General features: G+C 35.9%; 1 protein-coding gene across 15 annotated transcripts in view; it reads right to left on the minus strand.

Moving 5' to 3' along the window:
* MYT1L (myelin transcription factor 1 like) overlaps window positions 1–12,891 on the minus strand; it is a 300,554-nt gene that overhangs the window by 44,531 nt on the left and 243,132 nt on the right. For all 15 annotated transcript variants that reach the window (XM_064707653.1, XM_064707662.1, XM_064707654.1 and 12 more), the window contains one exon: window positions 12,440–12,508. In XM_064707653.1, the coding sequence (XP_064563723.1) occupies window positions 12,440–12,508 (69 nt within the window). The remainder of the gene's footprint in view (window positions 1–12,439; window positions 12,509–12,891) is intronic.

Here is a 12,891-nt window from a genome sequence, read left to right on the forward strand (position 1 = left end):
CCTGATCAGTGAGAGAGACTGTGTACCCGAGATAATACTCTCAGCTTCTACTCTGGGCATCCATCTGCCTCTGCTTCGGAGTTTCCTGTTCCCCCTGAAAGGATGCTGCAGCTGTCTGGGTAGCAGTAAAAGAAACAACAAAGCTTTTAGTACAGTATTCAGTAACCTGAAATTGGTGTCATTTCACCCTAACCTGTCAAAGTGGATGAGGTAGTTTGCACATTATGAGAACAAAGGAGATATCACTTCAGTGAGGGTAGGATCTCTGATAAGATCATTAGAACTGTTTCAAGCTAAACTCTTCATTTTTCTGTTGGAATCTGAGACTATATTGAACAGCACATAAGTAATAATTCCAGCTCCATGTGAGTGTTCCAAGGTATCATTAAGTAGAGCACTTGAGAATAAATTGTGTTTTTCACTGATATGGGATATGCTCTCATGTCTTTTCTTTGGCCCTCCTTACTTTTTCCTCAAAGTTAACAAAGGCAGAAAGTCCATGCTTCTGTACAATTCCCACTTCTGCAACTCCCATAGGACAAGGCAGTGCAAGTTTGGTTTATACTGTAAGCATCTCACAAAAGAGCAGCATCAGGTTTGCAGTCTGAGAGCTGCAGAAGTTTCCCAAGCAGCTGCACAGTGCAGGGAGGCTGGATGTTCCAGCCAGGGATAAAGGGTTGTGCAGGACAATGGCCCATGTGGCTGCACACAGTGGGGCTCTGCTGTTCTTCAGGGCTCCCAGCTCCCATGCACTGCAGAGGTAGAAAAGCAGCTATCAGTGAGTCTCTAACTTTGCCTTACATGACTTTTACAAGAAGACTTCCCTCTGATTTTTTCAAAGCAATAAACTTCTTTTCCAAAATCACTTCCTGTTTTAGGTGCTTATAGGCAAATAAGCACGTATTTACTGCTCCTTACTCTGATTTCTAATTGAATTGGTTAATGTTGATACAGACCTTGTCTAAACTTTGATTAATACTTTTCTTTTTCCAGGGTGGTGAGGAAGAACCACAACTTTCTATTATCAGAATGCATGTTTACATCTTCTAGTCAAACTCTGCCAAAATATTTTTTAAGAAATCACTATCCTTGTAACGATTCCTTCTAAATAAAAGCCCTTTGCCAAGGACTTGGAAGAATATTACATGGGGCAGGAACCTATCTGCAACACAAATTCTCTGTTTTGATTATCTCCAAGGTTGGGATCCTCAGCTATACATGACACAGAAGAACATCTTCATTAACCTTCTTGCATGAAGTAGAGATAGGTATAATTCCACTCAGCACCCATTCAGACACAGAAAAACCACTAATTTCGAAATGAATACAGGATCACAGGAAGGTCAATTGTGGAATAAGTTATCCAGCAAATGACATCTTACAGAAATGTCTCTCATAGATTGCCACTTCTCAGTACTTATAGTTTTCAATTGTATCTATTGCACAGAATGTAATCCATTTGCAGTGTCTTTAAAAACAGCCAATTCCCCCTTTTCATGGTAAGAGAAGTTTGTGAGAAAAATCACCCCTTGGATAAGTATCTTATTCATTACATTTACTTTACCTTTGAATGGAAGTATCTTCATTGACATGAACAGCTAAAAAGATTTTCTTAGCCTTTAAGACAATCCCACTTCCTTGGGAATTTTAAGATGGAATAAAAATATTTTTGAAAATGTTCTTGATTATGTAAGACCTTATATGAAGATATGAACACATCTAGTCAGTGGTACATTAACATTCACAAGAATTTTGCAAAAATTTGAGATATGTGGTCCTGATGTGTTTACTTATTACAATTTGTAAATCAGCAGCATTTACTCTGGCTTCAGTAGAGTTAACTAAAAATTTGTAAATATTAGATTAAAATCAGTTAAATTCTTATTAAACATAGTATTCTGGATAATAGCTTTGCATATAAAATTTGCAGAACATTTTGCATTGAATATCAGTAATTTTTAATTTACAGAGGCTTATTGTATCAAATAGAATCCAAAAATAAGTTAAGAACTTCCTTACCAATACTTGAATAATTAAACTTTAAAAATACTCTTTTCTTCATAAATGAATAGTGATAGGACTCTTATCTATGACAGTATCAGCCTGAAACTGGTTTTGTCAAATGGAAGAAGTGCAAACTCTATGTGGAATTTGCCTCGTAATATTGTTCTCACTCCATTAAAAATATGCTACTTAAGGCAAGCTTTTCAAAGCTGCAGAACATAATCTTGGATCTGAAGCCTGAAAAAGATAGTGGGAGGTGTTCTATTGGCATAGTTGCCCAGGGATGCTGTGGATGCCTCATCCCTGGGGGTATTTAAGGCCAGGCTGGATGGTGTTGAGTAACCTGGTCTGGTGGAAGGTGCCTCTGCCCATGGCAGAGGGGTTGGAACTAGATGATTTTTAAAGTCCGTTCTAACCGAAACCTTTCTGTGATTCTTTGATTCCATCACTTAAAAATACTTCAGATTAGGTCTCAGTAAAAAATTAGAACCATCAAAGGGCTTTTCTGTGAATGGGAATGTTGAGGAATAAGCCTTAATTGGTTTAAAAAAATAAAGAAAAAAATTCTTAATAATTTCACTCTTTCATATTCTTCACACTCAAGCCACAAAAGTTGCATTTGGTGTTATTCAAAAGCAAGGCCCTTGTCCCTCCTTCACGATACCTACACTTATAGAAAATACTTACGCTTTCCTGACAGATGTTGCTTGATTAGTGCATCAGAGTGCAACCACCACCTACAATGGTTCCTGGAGAAGCCTTGAGGAGAAACCCATGAACTATCATTTTTAAAAATTATTCAGTTATTTTCATATAAATTTTTATGATTCCTCTGAAGTTTTTCCTCTAATTTTTTTTTTACAACTCTTACTCATTGGGAACAAAACCATTTTTCTCTGCAGTGTTCAGCATATCTCTGCAGTGTCTAGCTTAACTAATATTTACAGCTTTTAAATTAAAACTTATTTGTGAAATGCCCAGCAGTTACTGAATTCACTCCCCATTAAAGAATAACTCTGGGATTTAAAAGAAAAAAATACAAATATTTTAAAGAAATAATTAAATTTTTTTTATTCTTTACCTATTATCTGACATCATGTCTGATTCATTACTGAAATAGGGATTCCAATTATAGAGTCAAAAACGAACGTTTTTACCTGTGAAATTATTCTTTAGAATACTTTTGGTATGCACCATGTATTAAAGAAAAGTGCCAGATTGGCCTAGAAAAAAATAGTTTTCTACCTGTGAAAAAGAAAAGAAAGTCTACTACTTGGTTTTCTTATAAACTGCATCTGCATGTTTTGATTGTTTTCCTATTTAATATAGAAGAAAAATACTTGGGTATGTAATCTCTTCTGAATAAATTATAGTTCTTTTAACTGATCAAATGCTTTCATAATTACATTCCCATCAATCTGCAGCCTGAAAATTCGGAAACTAGGTTCTGTTCATTTCAGTGTACTGTTAACTCTGAAGACTGAAGAAGGCATTTTAAATATCACTCTGACTGACTACTTTACAGCTCATTATTTGAATGAAACTATGTAAATCTTACAGCTCTGGAAACTGCATCTTAAAAATAATTTATTCAGATTCATTTTTTGAAGGACCTGTCTTTTTTCCTTTTGTTTTCCACAGTCCAAAAAATAATACCTAATGACAGTAATGTACTTATACTTTAGTCCTCTGCCTCCTTATTACGGAAAACATGTACTGCTGAAGCTGAGTACAGTGCAAGCACAGTCAAACATACAAAAATAATCAATGATGGCCAGTGGTAAAATACTCCTCAAAATTTAGGGTTGTTTCATACAACTGAGGCCATGCTGAAAGAGCACAGTGTTCTTATCTGTGGAAGGAGAGAAATCAACAGAATTTGAAGCAGTGGAAATTCTGTGTGTGTTAGGGTAGAAGAGCAGCTTTTACATGCAGATGAGCAAATGTAAATTCCACTTACTGGGAATACAAAAATATTGTAAAAGAAGATTATGATGAGGTGTTTATGAGGGATATGGGATATTTTAGAGATATAAAACATTGATATAGATACTACAGTGCTGCAAAAAATGTGCCACATAAAGTCCCAATAGCACTGAGATAAAAGTAAAGGGATGAATTTAACTGCATGGCAAAATCAGATGTTACTGTGCAGATACAGACACCACATAATCAAGTTAGCAACTGGCCATTTTAAGAAACCAAATAATGCAAGGAATTCTGTAACTTCAAAAAATTTAAATAAGGCAATCAAACATGAATGCTAACCCAAGAGAGTAGCTGAGGGCATCTGCCCAGATCATCACTGTTGTATCTTAGCGTAACTCTTCCAAAGGCAGCAGAGCTATGCTAATTTACACCAACTGAGGATCTGGACAATCATGTTTAGGACTTCAAGTGACAAAATTACTTTTATTTTTGGGTATATATTAAAGGGTTTTGGCAAGTCTGACCAAACAGAGAAAGTGCAAAACACTGAATTTTTAACTCCCCTTTTAGCAACTGTATAGTTTATGCAACTTCCCATGGGGATCGCCTCAGCACTTGGGATATACCACAGCATCATGTTGCAGATCTTTGCAGATCTGGATGGAATGAGCAATTGGTTATGATCTGTTGACTTGAAGCAAAAATGATCAACACCACAATGGGAGTCTGCACAATTACCAAATTGTGCCAAAGAAAAGACCCTTGGATTGATTACAAGCAAATGCCAGGCTGAATGAGATTAATTATGCAGGACAAGTTCAATGACAAAGAAGTATGACCAAACCCGAGGAAGACAGAGGCAACTGTACAAATGGAAAAACTCCAAGACAAGAAGGCCTTAGAGAGATCATTGGGCATATTAACACAGCTAAACAAATTCATTCATAATTAATCACAATTAAGTGCTCCTCTCAGAATAGTTGCTTAGAAACTGCACAGTATGGCACTAGAATGACTGACAAGAGAAAAGTTTTGAAAATTAAAATAAACCATCAAACAAACATTCACACTGAAATATTTGGTGATTAGTGAAGAGCTAGGAACTAAGGAATGTAGCTTCAAAACTGCCTAAGTTGTTATTGCAGACACTGAATTCCAATTTCAAAGTTAGGCATATAGAAGTTGCAGGGATGTGGATGACCACCACTTACATTCCTTCTAAAAACAAAGACTCTTTAAGTCATACAGGTTGCTTTGAAAAAATTACTGTAATTCAGTGACTGTTCATCTGAATTGAGACTATTTTGGTAATAACTGAGTGGCAAATGGTTTTAAATAATGATTCAAATCCAAACAGTAAAAAAATACATGCTGCTGTTATCTTTTGGTTTGAATAATTAAGTACATAAAGAAACAGGCCATGAACTGTTTGGCTGTTGTAGATACCACTATGCAAAGGAAGCTTCTCATTTCAGAGCATTTCATAGTATTGACAACTTACTAAGGTCCTGATTCTGCAAGGTGCTTCATGCAAACAATTTTGTGTCTGCATGGAACATTTCACAGCATCAGAGATACTGAAATGCAGATGGCTTTTAAGGAGCTTTTTAGAGAGTACATGCTTTTAAGACTACCTCTGAGTAATGAAAACAATGATGAAGGGTCTTATGTAAACAAAACTCAAGAGTTTTCCATTTCAGAGACAAAAGTTGACAAACTTAAGTGAGAAAAATGGAATGACTCAACCTTACCAGAGTCTGAATGAGTTATTCTAACAGAGAAAAAGCCCAGCCACTTCCATATGTGAAACTTATTGCGACTACAGAGATGAGGTTGCTGCAGATGATGGGTTTCTATACAAAGGACATTATCATAACACCACACAACATGAGGTTGGAAATGCTAGGTATAACCTACAGTGCCCATTTGAGTATTGAGAAGTGCAGGAACAGAGCCCAAGGTGTTCTGTTCTGGCCAGGCATGCATGCTGCCATCAAAGATAAGGTATCCAAGTGGAAATCTGCAATAAATACAGGAAACAAAAATGCAAAAAAAACCCACTGAAACCACATAAGATTCCTAATTTCACTTGGCCCAAGGATTGTTGAGCAAAATGGGAAAGATTTTTCCTTATAGGTGAACTAATAATTGGGGATCTATGTTCCTTGGTTTTGTTTTTAACAATTTAAATTAGACTAGCACACTAACTTGCAATTTAAGAACACATAAAAAACTACAGTTTGTTCAGTTTTTTGTTACCACAACATTGCAGATAAATTAATAAAACACTATCATTTACAAATGGCTCAATCAAGCACTTTTTAGCATTTCTCCAAACACATCACATCTGGTCCTTGCAATCACATTTCCTATACAAGTTAGCTAAAGCATCAAGGAATTTCAAAAAGTGTCTGCAGATTCATAAGATACATACTTAGCATCAAAGGAGTATTTCAACTTAACACAAGATTACTTACTGGGCTCAACAACCTTAGTATTCAAGAAAAACTGTAATGACAACTTCTGTAAGTTTCCATGTAGAAAAAAAAGGACAGAAACAACAGGAGTAAAAAGGTGAAAATAGGAATGGAAATGATTATTTCTCTTGCTGCAAAGAGTAATTTTCTAAGATAAAAGTGAGTGAAAGCTATATAATTGGTCTTAAGTCTTGCTGTATTCTTATAGGAGGACAGATGTAATCTCAACAGGAAAAGGGAAGGGGAAGGTGGGAAAGGGAAGGCAAGGCAAAGGATAATACTTCTTTGTAGATGAAACAACAAATGCACAACCAGGAACTGAACATCAGAAACACCTCAAGTAGAAAACACAGGATACAGGTGGAGAACTCACTCCAGAAGGTAAACAGAATTCTGCAGGAATAACTGGTCTGAGTACATAACGTGACTGTATATTGGGAGAGCCATCAAGGTTCACATAGTACAGGCACTGGTCAATGTCCAAGAATAATGTGGTTACCTATCTAAAGAGGGAAATGTTCCTGTGGTGTTTTACTAATATATCCTAATATTTTCTGTCCTTGCATTTTAAATTTATATTTGAAAAGGCCTATTTTTTACCAGATGCCTACAGCAAGGAGGAAAATACTACTCTTTTCCATAATATTTTTTTTTTATTTATCAGAATAAAAACAATAGAAGTTTCTCCATTTGTGGAAGGATGCTTCTTCTTCCCAGTTCTTGCTGAGCAAATTGCAGTAAAATCACATCAGTAGAAATAAATAATAGATAATATATTAATATAGAAGAGCTTCTCTAGAAGTGTGAGGTAAGGATATCCTTTCTGTCATGAAAACACTGTACTGCATGGAGTTGTTTTTCAAGGAGAATCATGGCTAACAGTGAGAGCTTCAGAGAAGCTCACTTTTCTATGTGAACACTGCCAGGGTGACCCCTCTGGGAACAAGTAGATGAGTGAAAGAAAGTTAAGAGAAAGAGTAGAAGATCACCAAGAATATGGAAATCACTGTGGCAGAATGACACGGAAAAAAGATGGAGGAACAGAAATTCTGACTCTTACTTTATTGCAGAGAACATGCAAAAATAGACTGAACTCATCATTTTGAATTAAGAAGAGATGTAGGAAACAAAAGCTCTCAGGCTTCACTGTAGTGAGGGAAAGGAGGCTGCACTCCTCCCTCAACAGGAAATACCAAAAGACATCCACCACAGAAAACAAGAAAATCCACACAGATGCCTTCGGACTGAAATACTGGGCATACTACAACAGTATCAGGAAGTATCCAAACTTGAGGGCACCTAGTTGAACTGCAAATCTTCCTGAGGATCAGATTCTTCAGAATAAGCAATAATGGGATTTTCTGGCAGAAAACTGACTGAAGAGAACAACGGTAGATGTTGAGGATGGGATATTAAGTTCCACAGCAGATCAAGCTAACACTTAGTTACCTATATACATAAAGTATGTACATATATATGTGTGTGTATATGTATCAATGACCTTTGAAAAACTGTGATTATCTTTACATCAAGGTAGAACTAAGTAGAAATAAGTTTGTCACTTTCTGGGAGTCTCTGGTACCTGAGTTCTCAGGTTCCCACATTGACAGGACACTGAGTAGAAATTCTCACAGTTGGTCAGCTGTGTTTTAACTGGGATCGATTTATTGATGAACAAAATGTGTCCTTTTAAAACAAAAATTAATTCTAGCTTTGGATTGTTTGGGTTTTTCACTTTTACTTGTTTTGAATAAGATTTAAAATGCTTCAAAATGCTTTTAACAGTATTTATAATTCCACAATGGTATTACAGTTTGGAAGTAATTGTAACTGTTAGAAAAACCTGCTGTGATAAGGAATAAATAAAGAAAACTGATAAAGAAAGGCCCCTTGGTAAGATCACACTGAATTTAATTTATGAATACTTTAATATTGGTAGCTGTCACTGAGTGGATTGTTAACTGCTTTCCCATTTAACATAGTTAACTTTACTCATCAATATAGTGTTGCTAGGTCCTTTAAAAATTAGTTGTTTTTCACAAGTACTATAACCAAAATCTTAATACTGGAAAAGTTTGGTTCCCTGCCAGATATTGATTTCTCCAGACAGCTTTAAAGCTGTCAACCCACTTTGGTTTTTTCCTTTTTTTTTTTTTTTTTTTCCCCCAGCATAAGTAATTGAGAATTAAAGCAGAAGATATTGTTCTGTTATTTGGAGATCACTGACCAGGCTGTAACTGCTTTAGTCTGCTGACAAACTACGCACAAAGGCTCTCACTTTCCTATTTGAGCTTCAGGCAAAAATAAAAAATTGTGCAATCTGCATGGTAAACCTGAGTGAGAACCCTTACAGATGAGAAGCACGGGTGGTAAGGAATAATTATGCTGACTGACCCTGGAACAACTTAATTGAAAATTGCAACATTATTATTCTGAGAGCCAGGAAATGTGAGCAATGGAATCTTGGACCACAATTTCCACAAGGCAACACAATAAGCATGACTGTTAAGCAAAACATTTCTCTGACCTTGTAGGATTCTTATATTATTTTGATTGTGAGTATTATATGAATGATATTATAAATTATTTGAAGTGACCGCTATTTTGTATTTTAGTTGGGATACCAAAAAAAAAAAGTCTGTGTTAGCAAAATTCCAGTTGGAAAGCTACATTATACATTATTTTTATGTGCTGTAAAATACACACAAAGAGATAATGTATCAGTAAAATGTGATATGAAGGCCTTACCAGCAGATGTGTGACATTTGATTTGATGGTAAAGCCATAAAAGTATTAAATCCTTCCAAATTATGCAGTCCAGAAACATGATGCGTATGCTGTTCTATCAGTTTTTCTACTACACTATCAATTGTTCTCTGTACCCTGTACATTAAACAAGTATTTGCCAAGAATTTTAAAAAGGCTGAAATCTTAACAGAAGAATGGAAAAAAAACTACATTGAAAACCTGAACAAGGAATAAAAGATGAAGAAGAGATGAGAACAATATAGACTGGTAGAGAAAGGACAGAAGGGATCTCAACTTGGGTTATAGGCAAAAAATGTGTACACATTTCCCTCTACAGCCTGGGGCAGGAGCCAAAGTTCCTGATTCTCACTACTCTTCTGCTGTCAGCAAACGTGTGAAACATCCCAGCAATGCTCCCCATCTCCTCCTGCCAGTCCATGCAGATCACTGAAGCTTCTACTGCTGTTGCTACAACAGCAGCCCAGACAATAGAGCAGACACCAGAATGTCCCATGGTGGCTGGTGGCCTGACAGACGGCCGGTAGTATCCCATATTATTGAATTTCTGCTTCTTTTCAGCTTCTGCTTCCTCATTTTAGAAACAAGGAAATTATAATCCCAGAACTCAAACACAATGTAAATGAAGTACTTCACAGTGCAAAAATTTCAAAATCAAATCCTCTTATGTAGCTTTGGTTTAGCTGCTTTGTGCATCCACATTACATTTACATGATCACATCTTCTTCCATCTTAAGCAGAGAACAAGAGCATAAATGAGAGCTGTGTAAAGGATGCTGCCATCCATAGGACTCCTACTTCCCTGCTTTCAAATATATGTGGGAAATGCTAAGATGCTTTATTTCTGTCTCTGTACCAACTTCACAGGATATAGAGACAGAGGATAATAAAAATATAAATGTGATGAAGGCAGGAGATGGGCTGATCAGACAAGGGAGCTTGAGACAGGGAACAATGTAGAAATAATGATGAAGGAAAAGGAAAACACGACAGAGTAAATGGGCCAAGTGGAAGCTGGGACTTCCCAGAGTTTTGGGATAGGAGAAAGAACATTATGGCTGCTCTGAAACTGGACTCTCCTGCTTTTTCTGCAGAGTTCATCCTTTTTCAAAAAGGAATTTTTTTCACAAAAGGTCAATTGCATTACATAGATCTGCTAAATTCCCATTACTCCAAGCAAATTCAAGGGTTTGAACATTCAGAGTTCTCTACAATGTGAAGAACTGACAAATTGAGTCCGAAAAGTATCGGTGTAAGCAATCAAAATGATATACCTAAATTTCTGGTTTAAAATGAGGATAATAACAACCCTACTTACTTTAGAGTACAACTGCAGATGAAAAAAAAAATTCTTTCATAACTAAATAACTAAATTTATTAGGAAACACTCAGATGCGATGGTAGTGACAAATGTGTGAGTGAATTAATAGGTCTATCTTCAGAAGGCAGTTTGAGAAAACTGGAGTGAATCAAAGACAGGGCCTCACAGAGGATAATAAAGAAAAAGAGAAGAAATTAATTAGTTGCTTATGCAATGATTACTACCTTCCCTGTTCAATGATTTTTGTTGATTTGTTATCCTGTGGAAAAATATATGATCAGAAAACAAGGAATTGCCACATAGTGCAAATACAAAGGAGAACTGAGTTAAGAAAGCCTGCTTAAAATTCTGTCATTTTGAAACTTAACAGAGTTTTATAGGTTCAACTGGTATAATGGTAACTGCTAAATTAATAATTCATGCTAATGAATAATAAGTAATAGATTTTAAACCTAAAAATATTACTTTAACTTAATCTTGCTTTTTGCTTAGGAAAAACTTGAAAAAAGTAGAGAGAGTGGCATGATATAGAAATGGGATCTCAAGTTTAGGTGTTTTGGGATTCTTGTCTTCCTGGTTTCTACCAGGCAGTCTTGACCGCAGATGTTTGAGAAAAGCAGAGGAGATGAAGTAATTCAAAAACAGCTTCCTAAGATAAGTAGAAACCTTATGAAGGGTTTGCTTAAAATATTCATGCTGCCTCAAGAGTCTTGAGTGTGTTTTGCTTATGCATTCACATTTCCTCAAACTTCTACCATTTGACCCATCCCAACCCAAAATCCAGGTCCAAATCTGAGCTTCTCTGAGGTACACATCTTTCTCTACTTACACTTAAAAGTTTTCCCTGATCTCATTTACATCCCCTTTTGCATATCACATATTCTTCTGGCAGCATATATCAGCATGACCTAAACTAATAGTTTCAAAACATTATTTTTTACTTTGTGGGAAATCAGCCGTAAATTTTGCATGTATTGTTTACCTCTAGCAACTAAATTAAGTAAAACTAGAGAGCAATTTTACTCCAGCAGTTTTGTCATGCTTGCTTTCTTATTTTTCCCACGGTTTACATCAAGAGTTGTTTGGGTTTTTTTAATCAGCATATGTACTGAATTCAAGAAACGTGTTGTAAAAACAGAATACTGCTAAGCAGTATGGCAGCATGTGGTATCCATTCATTCTTTCCCTACTGAATTTTCCTCATTTCTTGTGAAAATTTCTCCAACTTAACCACATAGCCAGCTCAGGAGCATCGCCCTGTCATAGCACTAATAAATGCTATAGTTCTTCCACACAGAAAGTTGCAATAGAGCATATGTGCAGGAAGACAGAGCAAAGCTAAGTGCCATGATCCTCTAACGTTCATAGTTCAAAACTGTTACTCCAAAGAACTGAAAGGAATGACAAAGATCCCATTTTAAGCAGGGGATAACTTAGTAAACATTAAAAAAAATATAGTCACATGAGAAAATGCATTAGGCTGGTAGCAGTGATACGAACCTGGGGAAAATTATGCAAGCGTTTGGGAAAACCAAATTGTTCTCCCTCCAACTGTGTCTGAGAAACTGCAATGCTTTACTGCTTGCGTAATCAGAAGTTTTTCATCAGTCTAATTGTATGGGAATTTTCTGTTCTAACTAGCAAACTGAAAGTTTAGAAAAAAATTGAAAAGGAATTCAAACATTAAGCTGAAATTCCAGAAGTTCTGTCTTTTGTCCATCCCTGTCACCTAATGGACACACAAAAGGACATAGTAGGTCAACAGACTTATGTACAGAGCCCCCCTATACAGAATTTCTAGAGACTTCAATACATGTTCCAAGCAGGATCAGCCCCTTGTGCAGCGGCTCTCCAGACAACATTTCTAATTTCTGATACAACTTTACACAATTTGCGGTCAAATAAATATGTACAAAGAAAATATTTGTTCTTTATATCTTACTTGAGTTCTTGTGAGCTTGTGGCCAGCATACTCCGAATGCTTTTGTCAGCCAAGGGACAGCCAGATAAACTGTAAGACATGGCAGGACATACAAGTATGTTAATCTTCTCATTAACTGAACACTCCCAAACAAACACAACATAAAAATTAAAAAGTAAAAGTTTGTAATGCAGAAAAGCGATGGGGCAAGTGCTGTAATATTGAATTCCGTAATATAGTTAACCCTCTGAATATATTTAGTTATCAATATTACTTCCAAAATTACATACTGTAAATGTTCTTGTTTGTTTGTTTGTTTCTCTATGAACTAGAAAAATATAACAAAAATATTGGAGATTCCTGGGTTAACTACTTAAATGCTTAAGGAATAGTTTGGAAATTTTAGTAATCTATTTAAAAATAAAAGACGTTTATACAACACACAAATTAGCATGCTTTTAAGATCAACATAT

This window comes from Zonotrichia leucophrys, chromosome 3 (assembly GCF_028769735.1).
Source record: "Zonotrichia leucophrys gambelii isolate GWCS_2022_RI chromosome 3, RI_Zleu_2.0, whole genome shotgun sequence".
In the NCBI taxonomy this organism is placed as follows: Eukaryota; Metazoa; Chordata; class Aves; order Passeriformes; family Passerellidae; genus Zonotrichia; species Zonotrichia leucophrys.